We start from the raw sequence: 26,236 nt of genomic DNA, 5'->3' as shown, positions 1-26,236 counted from the left end.
TCAAGATCCACTTAAATGCAATGGTGGAGTGTAGACCGTTGTATCGACCCATCTATTGAACAATTACCACTTTGGTTGAACCATTCCACTGAAATTTAGTTTACTAGATGTCATTGACAAACATCAATATTGGTTTGAGGTCTTTTCAGTGTTCATTTGCAGTGTTTGAAATAATGATGGTTACAGTGGAAATTACACCCAAATTGCACCAAATTGTCACCAAAAATTCTAGCAGGTGGTAATTCTTTGGCAATAATTTTTCCATCATGCCTTTCAGGTTGCATTAGTCTAAGAACAGACCACAAATTACACCATATATTTATAAATAATAAAAAGTTGCAAACAGTTTACCCCTCATTCCTACAAAATATTTTGATGTCTTAAAAAAGTTTACCTTCCTACAAAGTTCCAAGTTCCCTCAGACTGGTAGTAAAACAAACATTTTTGTAGTTCAATACAATACTTTGAGGCTTTGTTTTGTCTATGTAGGTCCCGTTCATAGTCCTTCAGTCTGTCAAAAATTTACCTATTTTGCTAGAATTAAACTTTGGCCTGTTACTATTCAGTTTGATAAATCCCACACGGGAAGACTGTAGCTCACAAAATCCTATGGTACTGTGAACAAATATTGAACTACACTTTTAAAAACACCAGTCTGTATCCATGGTAACACACACTTCACATTGCAACCAGATTTTTAGAACTGCCACCAAATCTTATTTGTTGTGGTAAAATTTTACCCCTGGAACTCAAAAAAATTCTATCCCTGACATTGTCTGTTCAAGGTGGTTCTTCACAGGAACTATCACTTGCTATCAAAATGGTGAATTTGAAACAGACTCATTAATCAGTGACGTCTGCATGAACTCCAGACTCCAAACAGAAAACAACAATAAACAAACAAAAAAACCAAGACAACAAGAACAATAAATATCTGTTTAGGGTTCATAATGTGCAAACAGCATACCAAGTGATGCAGTGAAAGTCCTTTTAAACAATGTGGAAAGTTCATGCACCGTGATGCTTGAAGAATGTAACACGTCATCATTAGAATCTGATTGTGTGTATATTCCGTAGATGACAAAGCTAAACTTTTGTTAAGAGAAGGAATTTTTTAAACAATAAAGGACAAGGATAGTGCATGCAAAACATGTAGCATTGTATGGTGAAATTATATCAGTGTAACCCTGCAAGTCAGTTTGATACGTCTCTGAGTTCAGTTTGACACAGAAAAGTGTTACAGGCACATGTGTTGTACAGAGCTGCCTCTTTAATTTCAGTAATTCCTAGATTAGTTCTAAAAGTTCAGAAATGTTCGAAGTAAAAGAATACTGATAACAATATCATTTTAAAACTATTGTATTGACTATACCACTTAACAGGTGGTTTTAAAAAATCTGCCTGAGATCCGAGAGAAATGAGTGCACTGGAACATAGATGAGGACATCTCGACAATGTTTTACATCCATTGTTATTCATTTGTCACAATCAAAGCTGCTGATCGGCGACACGCTTCATATATTTACCCTTGTCACAGTTCATGGCATGCGTGGCCATACGCAGAATACAAGACAATAACACCCCATCCTTGGAGACATAAACAATGCAAGACAATAGAGTGGAGCCACCCATTGTTATTTCCACGCTACATTAAATACGATACATTTTAGTTTTTTTCCTTTCTTCTTTCCTGATGACTCATCAAAGCCAGCTGAAGCTAGACTGACTCTCTAGGTATTAGGATACAGTTTGGTGCTATAATTCAACAAACCACATGAGAACACCAGTTTTCTTCTCTTACTATTTTGATTATATATATTAACCCTTTGAGAGCTGTAATTTTTCTCACCAAAATTTTAGTGCAACATTTTACCAATTTTTATGAATTTTTCTGCATATTTTTAATAATTTGGAGGAAATGGACATCACATTTCCATGGCTACAGACTTTTGTATCAAAATTTTGGCAAAAATCTGAAAAAATTTGACTGGGGTATGTTTTGTGAAGGCAACAAAAATTGACTTTTGCGCTCAAAAGGTTAAAACTAGTTCAATATTTCCTTAACAGAATATGAAAGAAACTTTAAAATTTCACTCTTGAGATACATGTTACAGTAATTAGTCCTTACATAGACCCTAGAGAAGGGTCTATGGTCATTAATTGTACATATAGCAGTTTTATTATTGGAGATTATCTCACTGTGCGGAGAATTCCACAAGAGTTCCTTTCCAAACATTTCAAGTGTTATCAAAGACACAGGTGTGTCATGGGTTGCATTGTGGGCTCTGTGTACAGTGAACAATGATGCTCAGTTTGGCTTTGTAATGTGGGAGTGGCAGCATAGAATAGACGCTGCAAACCCCTACACATGACCTTAATTGGATTAACCCTATTGTTTACTTTATTGGGTCAATCCTACATACACTGTGAAAAGGGGAGGTACGTATAGGTAAAGGTTCAAATGTTCACTATTGATGTTTTATTTCACCCCAATGTTAGCAAATACTGTGGTATACACGTATTACATGAACACTTGTGTTTGGTTTATATTATGACAGATAATCTACTTGATGATTGTGCAATCAGGCATCAGATGCTTTTATATTGGTGCAAATGCTCTGCTTAGAAAGTTTTCTCTCTGTTCTGCTCACGTTAAACTTTCACTCTTGAGAAGGTTTTGTACCAACATGGATTGCTTTCAGCTGTGGTCTTCTAACACAAAGTGTTTAAACAACATTCCAGTGGCATATAATAATGCCTTTCGTATTTTGATGGGATACGCTCTCGACTGTAGTGCAAATGCCGTATATGTTTCACATTCAATTCCAACTTTTGAAGCCATAAGATGATGCAAAGCCATGTATAATTTCCTTGACCATGATCATCTATGTAATAATTATAATCAGCTCATTTTAGTGGATCATAATTCTGATGTTCTGCATTCTGAGCATTAGCTTATACAAATTTTAGCATTCACATTTTGTGTTGTACTTTTATCCTGAAATAAAGCTTATTTTTGATATTATTATTTTTACTATTTTCAATGGTGTTGTTGAACCTACGTACAGAAAAATGTTGGGAAAGGTCCCAATACACAGGGAAATTTGGGATGAATGTACACAATCTCGCATCTATAGGAGGAGTGAAACGAGCGAAGTTTTCACTTTTTCTTTTCCATTGTTTTCATAGGTGAGAAGGGCAATCGAAGGATCACATCTTTACGACAGCAGTGATTCAGAGGCTGATGGCGTCAGTGATGAAGACGAAACGACTAGCGAGAATAGCAGCAGTCGCGGACAAACCGAGCATGAACTCCAGATGATGGTTGAAAACAAGAGGTCGTAACATGTAGATTGGGGATCTATTATCAATGCAACAGAATCAGTTACCAACCAGGATGTCCCTGTGCCATTGCATTGAAGAGTTGACATGAATGCAGCCTAGCAACAAAAGGTCATCACTGGGGTAACAGAGGTCAGAATATTGGCATGCATAAATATAAAATCATGGCACTTGAAATGTCAATCAAAATTGAAGAAGTCGAACTGCTGATCAGGAGAAAGATTCTGCCATTAATTTTCCTATAGTATGTATGATGCTAATTTGATGGTATCAGTTCAGGGTTCTGCAGTTTCTTTTATTTATACTTTCGGACTGCATCAGTTTTCAGTTTGGGATTAAAATATTCCCTTGGAAACATCAAAAGAACAAACACTGTGTGTTACTTCAATGGACACTTTACTCAAGGAGAAAGTTGAAATTGAAGATTTTCTCTATTCAGTTGTGCAAAACCCCATGAGTTGGCCTAATTTATATGCGAGAAAGGCAAGGCCTTGTGTCCATTACTTACACCAAACCCTTGCACTCCTATGTTTGTATTCATGGTCAAACCACCCTATAGAAAACAATTGGATTGAACCAAGACGTGGGGGTGGCAGGGTTAGTGTACAATGATGATGAAGTATACACACAAAGCCAGAGACATGTACATAATTGCATTATCTTTTCTAATAACAACTTGTCCTTGGGAACTTCAGCATACAGGTGAATCTCTTTTTGATGTAGATTATATTTTTTTACTCAGATACATGCTTATAGAGCTGTATTTCCCAGTCTTTATTCAATGCACTATTTAGAGATCATGTTTGTGAGAATTGTAATTTGCGAAACTGGTTTGTGGTTATGAGTGTTTCAGGGACTTTGAGAGGGTGTACAAAACAGTAATTAGAGGCTTTTTGTTTTAAAACTGCCACCAGTAAGAGTCCAATGTAATCACTATCTTTCTATATCACGATTTACTTTAAAGTCTGTCAACAGTTTGCCACATCAGGTACATGTATTTTGACTTAGCTGGTGTTGACTAGATCCTTCATTCTTGGTGAATGTCTGTCGCTGATCACTCTGTATTTACATCTAGTTTTCATCGAACCAGAATAGATATGCATGAATCAACCCAAAGTCAGAAGTTCCATTTGTTACAAATGACATTGACTTCTAGTTGATTGGTTTATTGAACAACCATGACATTGCCAAATGGATTTGGTCAACATGACAATGACAGAGTTGTATTCTGTCAATTTATTAACCCTTTGAACCCGGCTCTGACAGAAATGTCGATGACGTCATACTAGAGTACCAGGGGGTCAGGGTGCAAAGGGTTAATTTGCATAACCTGACTTAGTTCATTCATTGGTCAATATTTTGTTAGACTCACTAGGGTTAAGCCATTCATTGGTTAGCATTTCAACATTTATGATTAGCAGGCTGTTTATTGGTCTAAATGGAAAAATTGACTGAAAAAGAGGCTATCGATTGGTTGGTGTATTATAGGACATAGTAGAAGCAGTCCGTTCTGTGGGTTGCAATGTAATATAGAGCAATATTTTTAATAGTCTATTATATTACCTTCAAAGTTGTTACAATTGAAGAAAATGTATTACTAATCAGGGTAAAAATTTTGTGTACATGAGATATTCCAGATGTATGTTGTAAATATTGCATTATCTTCTTAGTTGACAGTTAATAGTTTGGGCTAATGTGCAGCGCTGAATAAGATCTGACCCAATTGGGTAGCTGAATCTTACCAATATAATGAAAACAATACAAGTAGACTCCCTAAGTGGCTGTGAATAGTGAAAATGGACCAATCAGAGAAAGAGCTTATTCAAGCTGCACATCAGCAGAATAGTTTTATGCAAATTCTTGTATTTTATGTCTGATGGATGACAGCTTTTTGTCGGTAGTGCAGTGTAGCACAGTCAAGCACAGATCTGTGTGTGTTGTCACTAGGGTAGCCAGACTACTGTTATCAGTCTTGTACACATTGCTGCTGATGTGCAGCGTGCTCGAAAGGTTATATCTGATTGGTCGATTGTCACTATTCACAGCAACTTAGGGAGTCTATTTGTATTATTCAATTATAATGGTAAGATTCAGCCAACCAATAGGATAATAGCTTCCGAGACATTAAATTAACACTTCTTTATCATGCAACATACGACTGCTTGACAAGCTAAAAGGTGAACCCAACCAATATTTTAATCTTTGGTCAACAAATTTTTTTAGGTTTAATGAATATTTGCAAAATGTGATTTTTGAGCAAAATACACTGTGTTGGGTGCAGCGCCGCTTAAGACGGTAAATGGTAAATAAGTACAAATTAAAATAATATAATTAAATTAATAAATACAAAAAAATGGTAAATAAATACAAATAGACCCCCTGGGATGGAATTGAAATGTACTATGGCTTGGCATTGGCACTGTATTCCTCAATTTTATGGCAAAATCAAATAAACCACTACTCATATTAATCAGAAATTACCGTTTGTCTTGGAAAATACCGGTAGTACCGTTAAAGTCATTTTATAAGACGCGTCTTTTATTATGATGTTGCAAATTTGAACCCGAATTATTTCTCAAGAGATGTGGTGCGACTTATAATATTACTTTTTTGCATTTTTTAAAGGGGGCGTACCTCTAATAACATGGAAATTCTCAGATTATTAAGATATATTTTTTCGGGGAGTTGGGAGGGGCCCTACTGATAGAAGTTTGCCTTTATTGAAAAATAACTTCAAAGATATTAAAAGAAGAGTTTTGCTTATGGCAGTTCTCTTTTGGAGGATGTGGTTCACCCATGGTTGAGAAACATGTGAAGTGATACAATTTTATTGAACCCCAAGGAACAAAGTTTCAACTTTTGATGAATAGAGCCGACCTCAATGGTGGCTGGTAGTGTGACAGCTGTGCTGGAAAAGGGGTGCGTTTTCCATTTTTGAAAATTTAAGGATTTCATCCTACGCAAATCAATCAAAGGAGGGTGCGACTTATAATGCAGATGCATCTTATAAAATGACTTTAACGGTAATGTCTGATTAATCAACTGTTACAACCCAACCTCATGTTGTTCAACATAGCTTTCCTTTTTTGTTGATCTTTTTTTCAGAACTCAAACATTCTGTTGCACACCTTTGCTGTGCATTTTTGTACAGGGTAGGCCAGGGTAATTGAATTTGCCATTTTCAACTCAATAGTAATTAGTTTGGTGCTTTTTAATCAACTTATAATAACATGAAATAAGAAACTGATAGGATAAGAGAAATGAAAAAAAAATCACTGATCATCAGAGGTAGACGTGAAATTTCCAGAGCTGTTGAATAATCATGTTTTTGATTCACTAGTAAATAGCTCAGCGGTAACTAAAATATCCTTGGACATCATTTCAGAAGATCGCCCAGCCCCACTCATTAAAGTGTAACTCCCTTGGTGATAGTAAAAGGCAATAAAAAATTCCACAGACAGGTGTTTGACACTGTGTGACCTTTAACCCCTTTCACCAATAGTTTGGCCCAAACCCATTGTTGTCATTTGTGATTGTGGATCTGTTTACAGGAAATCGGGGTGAACAGGTTAAACTGATAATGGAATGTACCATTCCTAGATAAATTTGAAATGACACTTTTCAATACAACCCTTACCCAGGAGAATTTCTGTTATTGTTCTGCTGGTATCTCAAAGATTTCAAAACCAATATTCATTTTCTTGGACTTTGTAAGTTACTCCACAGGTTGTCAGCTTTTGTAGTTTCTTCCTTACAGCACTGGACAAATTTTAGAAAACTGTCCGAAACATTTCAGCAAAACTCAAATTAAGGGTTGCAACTTATTTCAAGGTTACAAACTGTTAATATGTGTATCCTGGCTAGCAAGTCATGTGCCAGACATCAAAACATGGAACCGTGTGATGGAACCTGCAGAAAGAAAACCATCACTATCTGTATACCCGCTTGACAATGGAGTTACATGTATATGTATGTCGTTGCCTTGAGATGGAGAACACACTTTTGAAGTGACTTGCCAATTTATGCTAAGCTCTGAGACCATCTTTATGCAGAAAGAAAAAATTACACCATAGTAACAACAATACCACAAAAATTCATGACTTTGAAACTGTGGAAGAGGAACTAAGACACTTCCACAAAATGCAATTTTGTTTTCAGTATTTCACTCATAGGACATCCTGTATTGTAAGCTAGGACATATCTTGTGTGTCAGTCATCTATTTGAATTGATAAGTTATCACAAACAGCCACACTGATAATTTAACACACAAAATGAAGGATTGTATCCGCTGTTATTTGATATCAGAGAAATCTAAAACTGGGTCAGCACAGAACATTGTATATTGATGACATAGTCAGTCATACTTATCAAGGTATAAATTTTGGGGGGTTCTCAATGGTTCTTCAAATCTCAGGGTTGCATGCATCACTGAAAGACATGCAGCATTATTTTGAAGTTTCCATGGTATCAGCTACTTTGGCAGAGAGACCTGCAGTCATAAATATTCTATTCAAGTTTTTGCAAGTTTTGACAAATCAAAATGAATTTATACTTTTCTCAGGGGTTTGTTTCTGTGTCAGTGGTGTCCCAGTCACCAGCCAGGTCCAAAATTCAGCTTTCCCTACGCGTGTGAATTTGATCAAAGTTTACAAATGTCACAGAGTTTGGTCATAGTACATTCAAACAAAACATAAAACAAGTCAGTAATAAATCAAAACAGAGTGTCAGTTATCCTACTCCGCCAAGTCTGTAGACTGCGCCATGATTTTTTTCCAAAAATGTTAACATTGACTTTGAACTGAGTGTGATGCTCTCAAGGACAGTTTGCTTATGAAACGGCTGAACTACTCATCTCCACAGGGATATCTCTCCAGCAGTCGCCAATTTTGACTTCACGGAGAAGTTACGGAAAGACAATACAGAAAAGATAGCAAAGGCTGCATTTAAAGGTTTCAATATCAATGTTCAGAAATAGACTGACAGCCAGAGTACAAAGGTATCTGTGAAGGGACTATAGCTGTAATGTTTTGATAGTATTTTCAGTATTGTGGTTCCAGAAATTTCTATGTATCTCAAAGGCATGTTGTAATACTGAGTTTCAGTCTCCAAATCTTAGCAAGTCGTGTCTATGTATAATGTGCAATGTTCTTGTCGACACTATGAATTCTAGCCTAGATTATAATTCAGTTGTCAACTATGTAAGATAAGACATAACAGAGGTACAGGCTAAGTTGACATGTTGAACAGCGTGCAATGCAACATGATTTTTGTAGTAGAACAAGATGTTTTTTAAACAGAGCAAGAATAATGGAAAATACATCAAATCTTACTTCTCATGGACCCTAGGAGTAACCTTGCCAACAGTTTCATTACATCCCTGATGCATAGGTAAACCCAACCTTCAAACTTACTTTATCAAGTCTTTCAGATATTTTCTAGTAAAACAGTGGTGTATGTTGAAGTGTTGGCAATACAGGAACTGGACATACTGTCGAAAATCAGGAGTTTGCCAACAATATCAGGTGTAAATATCGTACAGTCAACAAAGAAATCAATTCTCAGAAAGTTGAAACATTGTCAGGAAGGAGGTCACGAGTAGTCACAACAACACCACACATCCACACGCATCCAACTCCAAATGCATCATTTACAAGCGTTGTTTCTGCAGATCTGATGGTGTTGTTTTGACTAAATCTCACCTTCCAGACAATGTTTCAACTTTCACAGAGTTGATTTCTTGTGATGGACTGATATAACCACTAGTATAGTCACGTAGACCTGAAAATATTGGTCAACTCCTCAATTTAGATACATGTAGTAGGTATTGCCAACGGTTCAATGCAAACCACTGTAAAAATAATAACAAAGTAACAACAAAGTATTAGTTTGTCAAATTGTTATCAGTCATTGTAACCGTATTGCCAACAGTTCAATGCAAACCACTGTACTAATAATAACAAAGTAACAAAAAAGTATTAGTGTGTCAAATTGTTATCAGTCAGTGTTCCTGTATTGCCAACAGTTCAATGCAAACCACTGTACTAATAATAACAAAGTAACAAAAAAGTATTAGTGTGTCAAATTGTTATCAGTCAGTGTTCCTGTATTGCCAACGGTTCAATGCAAACCACTGTACTAATAATAACAAAGTAACAAAAAAGTATTAGTGAGTCAAATTGTTATCAGTCATTGTAACCATATTGCCAACAGTTCAATGCAAATCACTGTAAAAATAATAACAAAGTAACAAAAGAGTATTAGTGAGTCAAATTTTCATCAGTTAGTGTAAATTTGTACATAAATGCTGTACAAAGTCACAGAGGCAATGTCAAAATAAGACATTGATATTATCTTGAGAACAATTTATGTAAATCTTTGCAGGTTTTCAATATATACCTGAAATGTACGTACCATGATTATATAATTATTCTTGTATAGCGGCTTCTTTTATGAAAACATACAGAATATAAAAATGTTTATTTTCCTTCACACAAACTGAGCGTATATTCTTCATTCCGCAAGGGTGATGTCTATATACTGAAAAGCAATAATTTTAAAAGCAATAACTTGTGTGTTATTAAATAATCCGTGCAAGTGTTTGTGACTAGAAAGCTGTAACACTGATTTTGTTAAAATGTAGCAATTATTTAGTATGATTTATGGTAGTTAGCTGGTTAACAGTTTGTAAATGTATTAAACTCTAAGTGGTGTATTTTCTTTTTCATCCATGATTTGTAAAACTTTAGAGGGGACTTGTTATATACACACACCATCTTCAAATGATTGTTGCTGAATATCAGTATGGTTCACATGACTATTTTCTGATATTATTACGTGATATCACATATGCTAATGATGTATTCTGTTTAAATAGTTTCAGGATGATAGTTTCTAGCCCTTTGATAACTCAACTGACAAGCCCAGGTGATGATTTCTGATATTGTAATGTTGCTATTGTCACATTTGCCTAGATACCTAGGTACAGGGTCTGTAAGCTCCTGAAAAGTCCTTGACTTTGAAAGCCATCTGGAAAGTCATGGAAAAATCCTTGGGAATCAAATTTAGTTCTGGAAAGTCCTTGAAAATTGATAATTCACCCACAATTTTCAAAAATGACAAGATTATCAGTGGTGATATCATGCAAAAAATGATATCTGGAAAATTGGTAATTTTGAATCTAAAAAGTCCTTGAAAATTGCTGGCAGAGTCCTTGAAAGGCCTTGGAATTTGAGTAACTTTGAGTATCTGAACCCTGTAATTATTGCCCTGTGATAAATCTAATATCAGGGTGATAATGTGTTATATCTCAGGTATGTAAGTTTGCTATAGGATATGATTCATATCACAATTTATTCTAATTCAGATCAGAACTTACCACTACTTTGTATACAGGAATTATGCATTATAATATACAGCAAACGCCATGTATGTAATAAAGGATTTTGTCACTGCACAGTGTGACATTCAAATTATATCATGAGTATGACATCATCACAGTAATGTTACCCTTTGATATCGCCAACAATCATGCAATACAGACAACTCTGTTTTCATCATTATTGATATATTAATTTGTCCACTGTACAACAGTAGGAGGAACGCCCATGGAAAAATCCAGCCAATATTTCATGTTGAAATGTCAAACTTTACAAACTTTGTAGTATGTATTGGACTGTTTTAGCATTAAATGAGATTTGAAGTAGAGTTTCAGAGTATTATAAGACTAATATGCAATATTGAGGCAATGCAAGATCCGAGGTATATGAATATTCCGCATTGATTAAGGGTCATTAGCATAGAATTTTAATACCGAAACAATGCTCATTAATGTAATCTGCATATTTGAATATCATTATACCTCGCATCTTGCACTAATATGCAATATTGAGGCAACCCATTGTTCGGGGATATACTTAGCAAATGTAACGAAAGCTTTCACATTTTGAGCTGTGAAACAATTTTAAGTTCACCTTTAAAGATGCAGAAAATCTGTAATGCTCTATTTCCAGTTATCTTCTCCAGAAACTACTTGGTTGATCATTTCACTCAGTTTGCATGATACTCAAATTTTTGTGTACAGTTCTTTTAGTTGGATAAACCCTTGAGAAAAAAGAATGGTTCACTTTGAACTGTTCTCATGTGATCATAGTCAGTTTTGTTGTACAGAAATGTGAGCGCAATCTGAACTTAGCAGTGGTTGGTACAATACCCTTTTGTCAACAGCGTAGTGCAATAGTATTGTAAAACATTAGCAGACCACAGGAACTGATGTGTTATAGCACAGGGGGGACCCACGAATCTGGTTTTTGTTGTTGATTCTATTATTGTTTATGTTTATATTAGTTGTGTTGTTGTTGTTGAACAATAAAATTCAACAAACATAACTATTGTTTTTGTTTTATAAACATAATGTAGATGTTATAAGAAACACTATAAGGACGCTAGTTAACAATAGTTATGTTTGTTGAATTTTATTGGTCAACAATGACAAGATAATGACAAATATAAACATAAACAAAAAACAAACAAACAACAAAACAAACAAGATTACAGGGTCCCCTGTGGTGATAATATTGTAAAACTGATGTTCATTACCTTCAAAGTATTATACTTAAGCTACCTTAAAAGACCTTACCAAGATGTGATGGGCTGGCTAGCAATAGTTTGTACTGTACAATACTGAATAAATATTGTGGAAATAAAATATTTAGAACCTTTTTGTATACCATATTGTTGTCTACTGTGAATTCAATGGCTACATAACACTAAGAAGTATAAGAAAGGGTTTACAGTCAAAAGAATGTACTGCAACAATTGGTTTTACTTTCTGATTTCTGGAAAACAAGTATTATGTATATCTTCTTCTGATGCTTAAATTGTGTTGAACGAAAAGTGTTATTCTTGCAAACATATTGTGTATCGTAAATAAACTCTTGTGTGATATTCTTACAAATGTCAGATTTTAAGTCGGCAGTCATATTCAATCTTTAACCATAATATTGGACATCACAGAGAAAAAATCTGTGTTGATGGGTAGAACACCAGGCCTGTCTACACAATTCAGGAGTCTAACAAGAAACTAGTGTTTAAGGTAGATCTCATGACCTCGGGGACAGATATTCTGACTCTCAAACTTTTACAATTTTTTTCTGATATACCACTTGGGGTTAATTTTAAAGCTCTCGGTGTAAGAAAACTTTTCATCGACTTAGTTTTTTGAAATTCGAAAATTATATTTTTCTCCGTAGAATTAACACAGAGATGGCAGCCATTTTGAATTTCAAATATCGGTAAATCTTGGGTTATTTGTTTCTGCAGTTACTGTACCAAAATTTGCACGGTGACCCCTGATTTTTATTCTTGATTTGGTAAGAGAATGATTGAAAGATTCCTTGAGGAAAATTTGAGCGAAAGTGCATACTACCTTAAGCAGGATAGAAGTGCTTGAAAATAAAACAAATATTACTGTCATGGAGCTTTAAATTTAAGACCATTGAAAAAATTTCTACAGAACAAATCTCAAAAAGACAAGTTTTATATGCTGTTGAGTTTGTATGTTGTCTTGTTTTGTATTTGGTGGGAAGCATATCGTTGTCTTCACAAAAATTGATCCTCTGCCAAAAATGATGTCCATGCATAGAATTGCTTTAAACTTGGATTTTATTGTGGATTTTGTGAACAACAGGAAATGTCATCAACTGTCTATACTTATTCCGTCTTTAGGTGTGGGACTGCAAAATGATTTTTCAAGCATGAAGTTACTGCCACAAGTCAAAAGAAATATCCCCTACAGGGCCTAACACTAGGAATTCACCTCCAGGGTTCTCTTTTGATCAAAAATTGACAAACATGGCCCTGAAATTCCTTTGTCTCGGTTCTTTATGAACACATAAGAGTACCAGTCCAATAAAAAGGCCTGCAATATAGTAACCTTTCACCCAATGGTTTTGGCCCAAATCTTTTGTTGTCAATGGTGATGTGGACTTTTTTACAGGGAATTGAGAGCAAACTGGTTAAATTACTGTTGGCTACTAAATAAAGTACTTGGTACTTATCTCTATAGCCTAATAAAAGCTTTCATATCTTTAGTTATTTCTGCTTTTGAGAAACGTGACTGTTTAGCTCTACACACCATAGGAAAGTCTTCCAAACTCTGCAGATGCTACCTGTACAACTTACTTCTTAGCTCCCATGTATTGTGTCAGCAGACTTGGAGAGCGTACTTTCAATTGATTGGATATGGAAATGCTGATAGTCGATTTTCATCATGCTGCTTGCATGGAGTGAATGTGGTACCGTATTGAATTGTCATGACGGGGTAATGCAGTAAATGGTTTTTGCCTTGTGCTAGGAGGGGACAAACAACATCACACTGAAATGCATTGTGGGTAAAATATTTGACTTCTCACTGAAGCATGTTTGAGATAGAGATCTAATAACTACTTTTAAAGTATTTCATGGTTAAAAGCTGTGTGTGTTTGTTAAACTTGCTAAAACTTATTAGACATTTCGGGTATGATATTCCTGAAAACCTAAAACTTTACTTTGGCTTCTGTAATCTTGTGTTTTACCTATAGAAATCCTCCATATCAAAAATATGGTTGACCCCTCTAAGACTTATAGGTGGCAAAATTGTATTTGGGGAACTGAGAATTACTTCTCCAAAGCTTACTTGTAGGGCACAAAGTATCATTCTCTGAATGCAATGGTGGAAGTGTTGAGCACAGGCAGAATTCACTCTTCCAATTCTCTCCTCTTCCTGACCCCAATAACATCTGTAAAAATTTCATGCAATAAGATAGAATTTGCCCTTCGATATGTGCATGCTCAAATTTTTACAATGCTTTTCTTATCTACCACTTGTTGGGGGTTCATTTTAGAGCTCTTGGGAGTAAGAAAAATTTTCACGGGACTTAGATTTTATACAAGTAGGACATTTTATTTTTCCCCAAAGTTTTCATAGGATGTCAATGGCAGCTATTTTGAATTTCAAATGTTGGTAAATATTAGTTAAATTTGTTTCTCTAGTACCAAACTTTGTGCAGTGAGCCCAGATTTTATTCCTGATATCTAAACGGAATGGTTTAAAGTTTCCTGACAGAAAGTTTGCGCAAAAGTTTTAAGTCTTTCAGTTTTGAGGCACATACTACCTTAAACTTGAAGTCGGTCAAGATGTATCCATAGAAATTTCCCCTGTCATAGGATGTTCTCATCCATGGCCACTTTCCACCAGCATTTTTTCTGAAGACGTCTTTTGAAAGAATTATACACAATACTTCGCACACATATCTGTCAAATACAATCACCAGTTACTCTCTCTCTACTCTTCTCTCTACTCTCTCTCTACTTTCTTTCTACTCTCTCTCTACTCTCTCTCTACTCTTTCTCATCTCACACACGCACAAAATAGGCATATTCGTCTCAGTTTGGTGGAATGACCTCGTTTATTACTTGACAACTACTGTTCCATAACGATAAACATTTTTCCCCAGATAATCTGAGATTTACACAAAGAGGATAGGTGAAAAAGGGAAAAAATTGAAAATCTTTCCCACGTTCTATTCAGAATCCTATCATTGGTGTCCGCTGGCCACTGACTTCAATGAACCCCCCTCCCCTCCCTGGTCATATTTTTTCTCTAAGTAGTTTAATTCTAAGATCAGAAGATAACACCTCTTACAAAAATAATTGACAGACACTGACAATACATGACTCTTGAGCTAAAAACACAGAAGTTCTGATTATTTTGTGTCGTTTCTCTTTTTTTGAAGGCGGGCAGTCTGTGAGTCAGAAAGTCACTCATCGTGGACATATGAGTGTTCGATCCCGACCTCTTCAAAATGTCAAGGAGATACTTGTATACAAAACGCTTTCTTGTTAAAAACTTATAAACCAAAAAAAAAACATGGCAGCTATTACTCAACTTACTGGTATACTGGTGTTATGGTAGTGAGATACAGTTACTATGGAAACATGGCAGTTAATAACACTTCTAATGTATATGGCAGTGGCAGGCCTCTAACAGAGGTCATAGGTCACAGTTCATGGCTCCCTGAACTTTGACCGCTCACACGACCTATGACCCATGTCACAGCCTGCTGCTCATGGCAGCCAGGTTGTCCAAAATATGCAACAGGTTTTCCCCTTTTTTTAATCGGACCAAAATTCCCACAATGCGATGAAAGTTCTGCTTGTTTGCTTACTACATAGATATTTTCAACAAATGGCAAAGAGGAACAAGAAAAAAGAGACCAAAATAGACGAAAAACAACTCTATTACAACCATCTCTCTTAAGAGAGAATATATCTATGATACTGAAATGCCTCAAAGGTTCTAAAATGTCTACTGATATACAAAAAAAACAAAAACAAACGAAAAATAAAACATGGTTTACATAGTGGATGGACGACATGCTTCCAATTGTCTGTTTCCATGACAATGACATTAAAGAGCTACATCTTTACACACAATGATAAAACTAATAGGAAAAAAGCAATATTATTAGAACAGTGATAAATATGAATTCATTTCATGATAAAATTGTGGCAATATTATAAGTGAAATGCAATGAGTGCTTCTCGATCTTCAAGCGGAGTTTGACTTGTAGGCAAAAGTCACTAAGAAATTCGATGCATTTTCAAGATGATATTTTTCTGCAACCGCTGTCAGAAAATAATACAAAATGTACATTTAATATTTCACCTTGACCAGGTGAAGATTCACTTTGTCTCTCTACCAACACACGTTGGGGTTTCAGTGATCTAAAAAGAAGCCTAGTTCACCCTTCATCATACAAACAACAACTTTTATACCTGATTCCCATACACCAACAACAAAAACCAAAATGGCATTTTGACCTGACCTGTCAATCAAATCCTCTTGTCCAATCAGATTGCAGAATTGTTCCATCATGGTAGTAGTAGTATTATTTACATTTAAGGACAGTATTAGATTTTAAACAACTCTGACCAATCTCAGACCTTTCTTTTTTTTTTAAATGTTAGCCACAGACAAATCTGCTGTTTTTGTGTCATGATTCATCAACAAATCCTACTTTCCTAAAAAAAACTTCAAAATAGACAAACCCTTGTGTAAATGCTGTAAAACACATCAGATATATTTTTCACAAGAGCTACAGACAAAAGACTTTTAAAAATATCAACTTCTCATTTCCTCTCTGTTTTTGAAATAATATGCCCAGATCAAAAGGCAGACCAAAATTTAGGAGTCCGTGCTGACGGGTAAGTGGGTAGACTTACAACCTTACACGGACTAAAAAGCATATTGTCAAGGCAGTAATAAGGTTTTGACAGTTTTATGATCAAAATTCATCACCTTTTGATGACTTCTGTTCACATAACACTATTATTTGATTCTACATATGAACAGCCTGGATCCACTTTTAATTTCGGTACAAACCCAACTGAAATCTGACTTTGGTTTTTTGGGGGGCAAATATATGTACTTGTTATTGGCAGATATTTTTCCTTAGGAGGGGTGTTTTTACATTTTGTTTTCATGTGAACAAACGTCTGGTCAGTCCTTTCTGCAGGTTAATAAGAAGAGAACAACATCAGCAAAGAAATGCCTAGGAATTGGAGCATAATCAACAATGCCAAGAGAGTACTCCCTACGGATCTTAGAAACTATAGGAAGCAAAATCTGCCATCAAGATGTCATGCAAGAAAGAATACACCATGAATTAGGCAGTTGCAAACAAAATTTTTGATCTGTTTCTCGGTTTAGAGACAACGCAAAGACCAAACCCGGTTGCTTAAAGTAGTTGCAATATGATGCAAACAGCAGCAGAAATAAATGAGTTGTGTGTCATTGTGTTTCGAGTCTGATGAACAGCTATCGAAATCTCACAAAATATTTTACAAACACGTCGGTAACCTCACCAAGCTGTCGGTTATCAGGCTTTTGTGATACTTATCCCTATACTTCAATCCTTACACATCCGTAGTAAATTTGGGAATTTCCTCATCATTTACAAAATAATATTCATTTGACCTTTTCAAAGATTTCAACTTGGCAATTTTTCCCCGTGCAGTTGACTATTCCTTTCCAAAGTTTTATCCTTCAGTGCTTGCACTTGGATGAACCACAATTTGGCACTCATGTATCTGAACAACACAGAAAGATAAATTTGTTCTTGCATATCAAGTTCGTCCACAATTTCAACCGTCAGTTTACAAGAATTGTTCCACAGTAAGAAACATGTTCTGCTGTTGCACTCTGTTTCTACCCTGATTCTCTCAGACACTCACTGTTTTTGATGACATGTAGTAAATTAGCAGATAATCAGAAAGTTTAGGTATTTTTCGGTCTCTAGCAAATTTTCAATGACACAATTGTACTGTTATGCAAAGTACAAATTATTTACATAAAAGCAAGGCCAGCTGGTGGTACAAAAAATTGTAAAAACTCATCGTGCAAAATAGAAAGAAAGCAGTACATATCAAAAATCATAACAGCTGGGGGTTTTTTCACAAGCTCCCTGTCACCATGCAAAATGTATAAAAAACAAAATTTAAAAAAGTTTTTGGCAGATTTTGTGACTCGACAGGGCATCTGAACAAAAAGATTTTCGAGGAAAAAAAATACTTGCTATCTGTGTTAAGATAAAATATATGATAGAAAAAGTAGAAAACAACCAGTTTCCCAAAATTATAGACAAAAATTTCATGTTTTTGACTAAAATTATCATATTTCTCCAAACTTCATGGAGAAATTTTAAAAAGCAGGTTTGTGCTTGATATATGGTCAATTTAAACCACACAAACACATGTAGTCCCCCATTTCATTAAAATGGTTTAGTCCGTTCAGAGTAACAAATAACATCTAAACTTCCAACTGAGGGGGTGGCAGGTTTGGTGTTCAGGGAGGGGTCCCTCTTAGTGTTTGTTGTTCCTGTCTCTCAGCGTCATTTTGCGTGGCCGCTCGACGTCTTCTTTTTTCTCTTCTTTGCAGGATGGCCTGTCAACGCGCGTCTCCTTATCCATCTTCAGCAGTAGTGTTTGCTTGAGAGTGAACCTCGTGGCGTGGTACACGCCGTGGGGTTCGCCCGACCCCTGGCTGTGTAAACTCATGGTGGAGGCAGAGCTACTGGACCGTAACATGCTGGGAGTACCGTTGAAATTGTTGGCAGCCCTGTAGTCAATGATGGCTTGCCAGATCTTTTCTTTCTGACGTTGTGCTATTTCCATGTCTTCCAAGTCCTTGTTATCAAAATCAGGAAGAAAAAAAAAGGGTAGTAAGAAAGCAGAATAAAACAATTTTGCCCCATGATGATTTTTTAAGCTAGATTGTGCCTTTTGGCCTACCACTCGTGGGGGCTATTTTGAAGCTTATAGCATAAACTACTGGCTTAGTTTTGTGAAAATCTGGAATTTTATATTCCCTATAGAGACAACACAGGGATTGCGGCCATTTTGAATTTCAGATATCAGTAAATTTTGGGTAATTTGTTTCTGTGGTTCCAAAATTTGCATGTGATGCGAGATTTTTACTCTTGATTTTGAAAGAGAAGGGTTGACAGTCTGCCTGAGCAAAGTTTGAGCAAAAATTTTAAGTCTTTCATTTTTGAGGTGATAACTACAACACAAATTTATTACATTACGCACAAATTGCTCGAAGTGGCTTTTATCTTTCAAGGCTTTACGTGTCTGACCAAAATTTAAGAGAAAACACTGCTCCCTGACTATCATTCATGATTTCATTGTCATAAAGCACACACCACAGGAACAGGCTTGGCATGAAAGAGCTGTTTGTCAAAATTTATTGAAATACTTACCTCCACTGTAATCTCCTCCAGCTGATGTACAAACACATAGCCTTTCTTACGGAATGAGTCTGCATAGCTCTCACAACCAAGTTTTGCCAACCAACTGTAACACAACAAATACAGAGCAACTTAAACATGATTTCACATTACCTTCATGACATGCACTGGATTCTATAACTACAAAAGTCACAGGATCATGAGCAATCCTGAATAAGACATTGTAACTGTCACAAACAGGACCTTTTATTTTCAAGTATATGATTTTCAGTTATACAGCATTCTTAGCAATTTTCACCAATGATCATATCTCATCCGAACAACATTCGTAGTTCAACATCTTGAACACAACTTTTCCATGAACTCCCGTTTTCAAGATCATCGGCAGAATTGACCTCATGACCTTCCAATGTAGATTTACGGCAATGCTTAGCTTTCAATATTTTGTATATTTGTAGATACCATAACCAAGCGACACTGGATGCAATTATTTCAAAAATAAAAACATATTTGCTTATACAATCAAAGACCGAATCTACTGATCTTTTCAAGCAAACTGAAACGGATAGTTAATTCCTCTTCAACTTTTCGCATTCAAAATAAAACAAATAATTTGTACCATGTAATACAATAATTGGTGATAATCTTTGACAGCTAACTCTAATTACAGGACTGGATGGGGATATGGATGGGCAAAGTTTAATAATTGTATATAAAAACTCACTTACTTCTAAAAAAGTATCAAACTTAAATTTGCATATGCTCATGAATATTGATAATTGGAAACACTTCCATTATGCAAATATAACATTAATATTCGTAGTTTTCAATGAAAATCACAGCTTCACTTTGTGATTCCAAATTCACATGACCATAATTTGTACTTTTCAGGTAGAAATGCCAGTGTTTTGAATCTTTGACAAAAGTCAAAAAAGGAAACATACTTTTTTTATCCAAATTGTTGAAAAACTGTTTTATTTTTAAAGGACAAGATGTCAATTCAACAATGGGGAAGTCAAGTCGCCAGAAATGTTAATAATTGCATGAAAACCTACCCAGTTATACTCATATCTGGAATGGATGACTGGGAGAAACAAATAGGTGTTGAGGGCATGTGTGCTTGCGACATGCTCGTCTGCGTCACAGATGCCTGATGAGAGAATCCCTGGCTGTCGGCCATCATGGTCGGACCGTTTGGCATGGGAGGTGGTGGGGGCAGTGCGGCGCCGCTGTCGGTCTCGTCGTAACCACCGCCGCCGTTCTCGCTGGTGTGATAATTCACTTCACGGCTGGAGTTGGAAGCAAAAGAGTTGATAGGAGGCAGACCGTTATTAATGCTACCATGACTAGGGTACGAGGCAGATCTGGATAAACTAGGATGCGTACTCCTGAAAAAAGAAAACAGTCCAGCAGGCGTGAGTTACGACCGCTTGTTATCTGGACGGCACACACATGTGACCTAGAGAGAAATGGAGACCTATGTTCATTATACTTATAATCTTTAACAGCTGGAGGTGTAGCTTGAAGATAGCATTACTTAATCACCCATGGCTTGTCACCTGGTGGAAAGAGAAAAATTACAAAAATAATGAGGAATAAAAAGGAAAAGAAGTTATGTATGGTTTTGTGTGTACTGAACCATGCAGTTAATGAGTTTTTTATAAAGATAATGCATTAACTGACTGATGATAGAAAAAGCGTGAGTAGAACACACAAGTGAGATGTGAGGTGCACATGATGGGGAGGGGCATTCATGGGGGAGGGGTATATTTTAGGGGGGTTTGACAAAGCCTTGCAGTTACACAACCATACTTTCAAATCACATTTTACACCACTGCACAATATTTCTCTTACACAAAAAATCTGAGTCCACAAACCACTTTTATCAAAGAGAAAAAACTTTTATTTCAAAGTGGTACAGAAAGAAAATATAATTCTTCGTCAATTAAATAGCATATGGAGAATATTAATCTATATACATGTTTTCATCCCAGCATGGGGATACGACAGATTTGGAAATCTTTTTTTCCAACTGTTTTTAGTGAAGATTGAAAAGAATATTTGTCATATTAACAAATTTGACAAACTTTTGGTAGGTTGAATAATTAATCGTAACTTACAATTTGTCTTGAAATAAAGTGACATAAGTTTCACTGTCTAATAAAAGTTTATAATATTAACAGATGGATTCAAAAAATTTCATGAAAGTTTACTTAGGTCATATAACAATATTTACAAAACAAATCTCCCTTATTTCATTTCATATGCATACTTTTTCAATCACTGAACTTTCCTTGATATCAATTTAAATGTGTGCATGAGGGGTTTTCATGGTTTGTCAAACATCTGAAAAAATACGTTGAATATACATAAATACAAACTTTAAGATAACATAAAATTTGCTTGGCTGTGAGTATAGCTAAAAGCAAATATAATTTTCATTGGCAGTCTACTAGGCAAAATTGTGGTAAAGCTGTGTTCTAATTGGCTGATTTGATTCTAAATATCTGCATATCAATGGAAAACATATGCATAATTGTTCTGAAATTCATCAATGTTTGCATATCCGAAATAAAAAGTCTAGTACACACAATTGGTAGTGATAGTCTGTTTGTTGGCAGTGCATATTGTCCCGAATTCTTTGAAATTCTAATGAATACAGAATTGATTAATACTGACATAAATTTTCTTCAAATAAATGGCAATGACCATACACTAAACGAAACATTTACATAAAAAAGCTGAATATTCGCAAATAATAGGAAGTCATAATATATCTAGATAATTTACTCTGCATGATTTCATAAATTAATTTGAATTTGTGGAAAATATACGTTCATCTATTTTTTTCTCTGTCTCTTTTAACAAGAAACTAAACTGGAATTTTCAGCTGATCTATTCATGTCATCAGTTTCGTTTTGGTGTTCAAAGACAAAAATTAGAAAATCTTCAAAAATAAGTCAAAGCGCTGTCCTAATGTTGTAACACTTTATTCTGTGAGTACATAACAAAACATTTTCTCAATCCCATTGAACAAATTCAGGTTTTGGCAGCAAACCAGATGCCAATTTTTTTCATTCTCTGAAGATGCCTGGTTGAGAAAGTTCTATACACTGCTGACTCTTGAGAAAGTGTTTTATGTCTTGTGAAGCATGTGTCGGGTGAGATGGACACCAAATAAATCTTTGATAGGAGAATGAGCAGTCATCAAATTTTCCTTTTAAAGAACAAGCAGTACAACTTCAAACGAGGCCACAGTCAGCGAAGCAAAACTACAGATCTTTTATTGAACAAAAGTCCTATAGACATTATAAGGCAGTGTGCTGTCCGTATGAAGGGGTGGCGCATCAATAAAACAGGCATTGGTGATTCACTTTTTGGTATTGTCTGTCTTTGGCTTCTTTCCAAGAACCGGCGGGACTGCAACCAACCTGAAACGATCCAGGCAGATCAGTCACCAGTTAGGACTGTTACACCAAGGGCTAAACACTCTCTCACAAAACCATCATCATCATCATCAGCGTCGCCATCATCATCATCATCATCAGCACCAACATCATCAAAAGGAGCAACGGCCTCTCTTTGCAAAATGATTGCCTGGATGCACAGACAGGCACCTGCTTTTCATTGGTTCATGTGGAACATGTGATATGCTAATGCATGCAAATTAATCAGTTTTCACACGTTTGATTGGTTGTAGCAGTTCACATAATTGGAGTGAGCAATTGCCGGTTTCCTGTCAGTCGCAACATTGCATGCAGCACTGCTGATCTGAGCGAGAGACTCCCCTTTGACGGCAGTTCTAACTGACTCCGAGCATGAATAATAGCTGGAAGAAAATTGAAATTAAACAGACCATTTATCAACACAAATTCTCTTTGAGATGACTCACCTTGCACAACAGATGCTCCACAGGAAAGTCTCTGACCAAAAAAGTGTCAAAAAAATTGCAAGAGATATTTTTCGCGATCTCTCCAATTTCATGAGAGAGTGTCTTCACACAAACATGTCAGCAGGCAGTTGTTTGATAGAGAAGGGAGTGTAATTAGGGGACTGGCTGGAGTATTTGTAAATAGTAATAGACCTGCACATAGTCATCCAAACTGTAATTTAGAGCAAGAGTATGCAACCAGCCTTTTTTTTGAAACAGGTATTGAAGAGAGAAAATTTCAGAGGAAGACTGTATAACAGTGAGATGGGGTGGGGAGAGATTGCGTGAGAGGGCAAGTTTTTCAGATATACAGTCGGAAAAAATTATGAAATTGATGTGATGCCATGGTGATACAATGTAGGAAAGAACTTATTTTAGATGAACACTCCATTTTGTTTTAAAGTTTATTCCACCACCTTAAATGTAGAAAGATACCGCCACACAACAATGAAAAGCAGATACCCATCATGCAGTGCACCAGAAAATTGACATGCTCTGGAACTGTGTTCCTGCAATGATGCATAAACTCTATCTATACTGAAAATTCTATGCTGTCATCATATGTTGGACAAAAAAGCTGCACACAGTCAATAACTTTACTCTTGCCAAACTTTCACCGACAAGATTGCACAAGATTTCTGGAGGCAAATAAATTCTGTTCGTCCAGTTCCTGGTCACTAGATAAGGATGGGCACCTGCATTTGCACATCTTAGGGTATGCGCCATCATTAATTCTTGTTTCTCCAGCAAACTTTGGAAGAAAGTAAAGGCTTAAACCGCTACTTACTGTCTGTGTTGCTGTGCCCTATACTGATTCACGGTATTCTGTGGTATGTAGCTCATCAGTTCCAACGATTCTTTGATTTTCAGCAAAATTTCGTAGTTTTCCCGTCCCCGCACCTAGTTTATGAAAACAGAAAAGAAATACTGAGTCAGAATTATATCAAATCAAGTTTTCCATTCAAGTTCTCCCTCAGAAATTCACGATTTTTGAACAATATGTGATTGCAAGTAATTAAAATAAAGAACTCTACAGGGCATATCTAGATAGAGACGTAACAGACTTGTTGTGTTTTGCTTGTTTGTTTGTTGCACATTTTGACATCTTTCCTACATGCTAACATCTTGGATAACCTACTTACAGATAGCTTGATCCTATGAGTGCTGTACTTTTTACCACGGAAATTTCAGTGCAACAGTTTACCAATTTTCATTAATTTTTCTCTAATTTTCTCATAATTTTGGAGCAAATGGACATCATATTTCATTGGCTACAATTTTTTGGCAAAAATCCAAAGAAAAATGACTGGAGTACATATAAAGGTAACATAAATTGACTTTGGCGCTCAAAGGGTTAATGCAGCTCACTGATATGAAATACTGCCCTGTTTGATTGTCAAACTCACACTAATGCAATCATGTTGAAAAAGTCCAACCTGCCCAACTTGTGAACTATCTCAAAAATTGACTGAATGAATGATTGATTGAGTGATTGTTCCAAATCGACAGCCACCACAGTGGCATCGCTGTCAAAACGTATACATACCGTTAGAGTGTAAATATCGTCATCCCCCTTCCTTCTCTTGGTACCAACTGACATGACCTGGAAACCTTGCTGAGTTTTACTGTAACCTACAAAAGGAAAAGTGAAAAAAATTCAATTTAGTCCTATTTTGGGATAGAGAAAATGAATTTTGATACGGGTAAATCTACTGGTATTTGAATGCAGTCTTACGCTGGGTTGTTAAATAGTCTGAAGTCACAAACCATTAATTCCATTAAAGTTTTGATACATTTCCTTTATTTCCTGTTAATCATGAGTTCAAAATTATCCTAACAAATTCATGACGAACTCAGAGCAATGGCTTTAAGACGGAGAGAGATGTTAAACTTCATTCTCACAATATCTGCAGTTTGGCAACCTCTTTCACTTCAACAGAATGGCACGACCTTAGAGTTTTCTGCACAATATTGGTTCATCTATGCTGAGGAAAGGGTCGCGAGGGTGCATATATATGATACTCACCTCTTTTCAGTTGTTTTGGTGGTGGCTGTGCGTGCCTTTCATCTGTTTTTCTGTCTCTGCCAGGACAGGCACAAATTCTCACTTCTAGAACTTTCCTTCCCAACACGGTATTGCTGAAATAAACATTTTGAAGGGTGAGGTGCAATGTCGAGGAAAAGATGGCACATATTCAAAATCAGCACTTATGCAGTTCTCAGATCTGTTGGATTTGTGCTCCTCTCGTAGGCGATGGACCAGGTGAACCTTCATCAAATTTCTACATGGCAATACTGTTATGTTAAAAATGGATTTTTATTTTGGAGAAACGACCAAATCTCTACAGAAAACTAACACAAAATGTGCTGCTATGTTCAGAGAAGATTAAACTTACTCTTTTTCCAACTGGAATATAACTTGGATCGGTCGACGATTGAGTCCTCCAACGCAGGACGAAAAACACATGAAGGAATACAGACATGTGAAGAACTCTGTACCAACTGCAAGTCAAAAGAGATTTTCATAGTTAGTTACAAATTTTTCAAGTTCACAGTTTTGAGTGAATTTTGTTGTTTGTACATAAGTCTTCTCTGACATGAAAAGGCTGCAAGGATTTGCTAAAGCCTGAAATTCAAATTTTGTCAAGTATTAAACTTTTTAACACTGAAAGCACATTACATTATGAACAATGTAATGCTAAAACATACCCTTAGATCAAGGAAGTGTTTATAACAAAAACACAAGGACCAGATATTCAATGGGTGCAAACATACAAGACTAGTAAATAAATCAGCTTCAAATTTCACATTACACCATGGCAAACACATTTCAAAACAACGTAAACCTACCTTGTGGGTTTTCACAGGGGACAATAACACTCTGTCTCCCAGTAGTTGGGTCTTCTGTGTACATGGCTTGGACATTCTCACATCGAACGAGATGGGACGGTGCTGGATGTCTTTCATTGTGTTCTTTGGCCGACGAGTGATTTGGACATCGCTTGACCACTTCCTTGACGTGCTCTGGACGTTTGAATACCGGCATGGCTCGGATGATACTCCCTGGCGGCGGTTGTGTGCGGGTCTTGAATTTGATAGGACACGTTACACCCATGCGTACGTACAATTTCTTCAGCATCTCTGAATACTGTGTGAGGGAGCGAACATGACACGTGA

At 36.1% G+C, this 26,236-nt stretch overlaps 2 protein-coding genes across 19 annotated transcripts in view; one reads left to right on the top strand and one right to left on the bottom strand.

Annotated features, from left to right (window-relative positions):
* LOC139137036 (chloride channel protein 2-like) overlaps window positions 1-6,782 on the top strand; it is a 69,888-nt gene extending 63,106 nt beyond the window's left edge. Inside the window, exon 22 of one of the 3 annotated variants that reach the window (XM_070704973.1) lies at window positions 3,190-6,782. In XM_070704973.1, coding sequence (XP_070561074.1) covers window positions 3,190-3,345 — 156 coding nt within the window. In that variant the 3' untranslated portion in view covers window positions 3,346-6,782. The remainder of the gene's footprint in view (window positions 1-3,189) is intronic. The other 2 variants (XM_070704972.1, XM_070704974.1) reach the window with 2 other exon arrangements.
* Window positions 6,783-14,768: 7,986 nt separating this feature from the next.
* The window catches only part of LOC139137033 (tumor protein 63-like), a 72,188-nt gene continuing 60,720 nt past the window's right edge, over window positions 14,769-26,236 (bottom strand). For 11 of the 16 annotated variants that reach the window (XM_070704961.1, XM_070704962.1, XM_070704959.1 and 8 more), the window contains 8 exons: window positions 25,910-26,207; window positions 25,456-25,561; window positions 25,086-25,198; window positions 24,606-24,691; window positions 23,847-23,959; window positions 20,184-20,516; window positions 19,141-19,234; window positions 14,769-18,565 (listed from right to left, as the gene is read on the bottom strand). In XM_070704961.1, coding sequence (XP_070561062.1) covers window positions 18,242-18,565; window positions 19,141-19,234; window positions 20,184-20,516; window positions 23,847-23,959; window positions 24,606-24,691; window positions 25,086-25,198; window positions 25,456-25,561; window positions 25,910-26,207 — 1,467 coding nt within the window. In that variant the 3' untranslated portion in view covers window positions 14,769-18,241. The remainder of the gene's footprint in view (window positions 18,566-19,140; window positions 19,235-20,183; window positions 20,517-23,846; window positions 23,960-24,605; window positions 24,692-25,085; window positions 25,199-25,455; window positions 25,562-25,909; window positions 26,208-26,236) is intronic. The other 5 variants (XM_070704966.1, XM_070704967.1, XM_070704965.1 and 2 more) reach the window with 1 other exon arrangement.

Source organism: Ptychodera flava, chromosome 7, assembly GCF_041260155.1.
Source record: "Ptychodera flava strain L36383 chromosome 7, AS_Pfla_20210202, whole genome shotgun sequence".
NCBI classification, from domain to species: Eukaryota; Metazoa; Hemichordata; class Enteropneusta; family Ptychoderidae; genus Ptychodera; species Ptychodera flava.
This window is presented reverse-complemented; position numbering and strand designations above follow the sequence as displayed.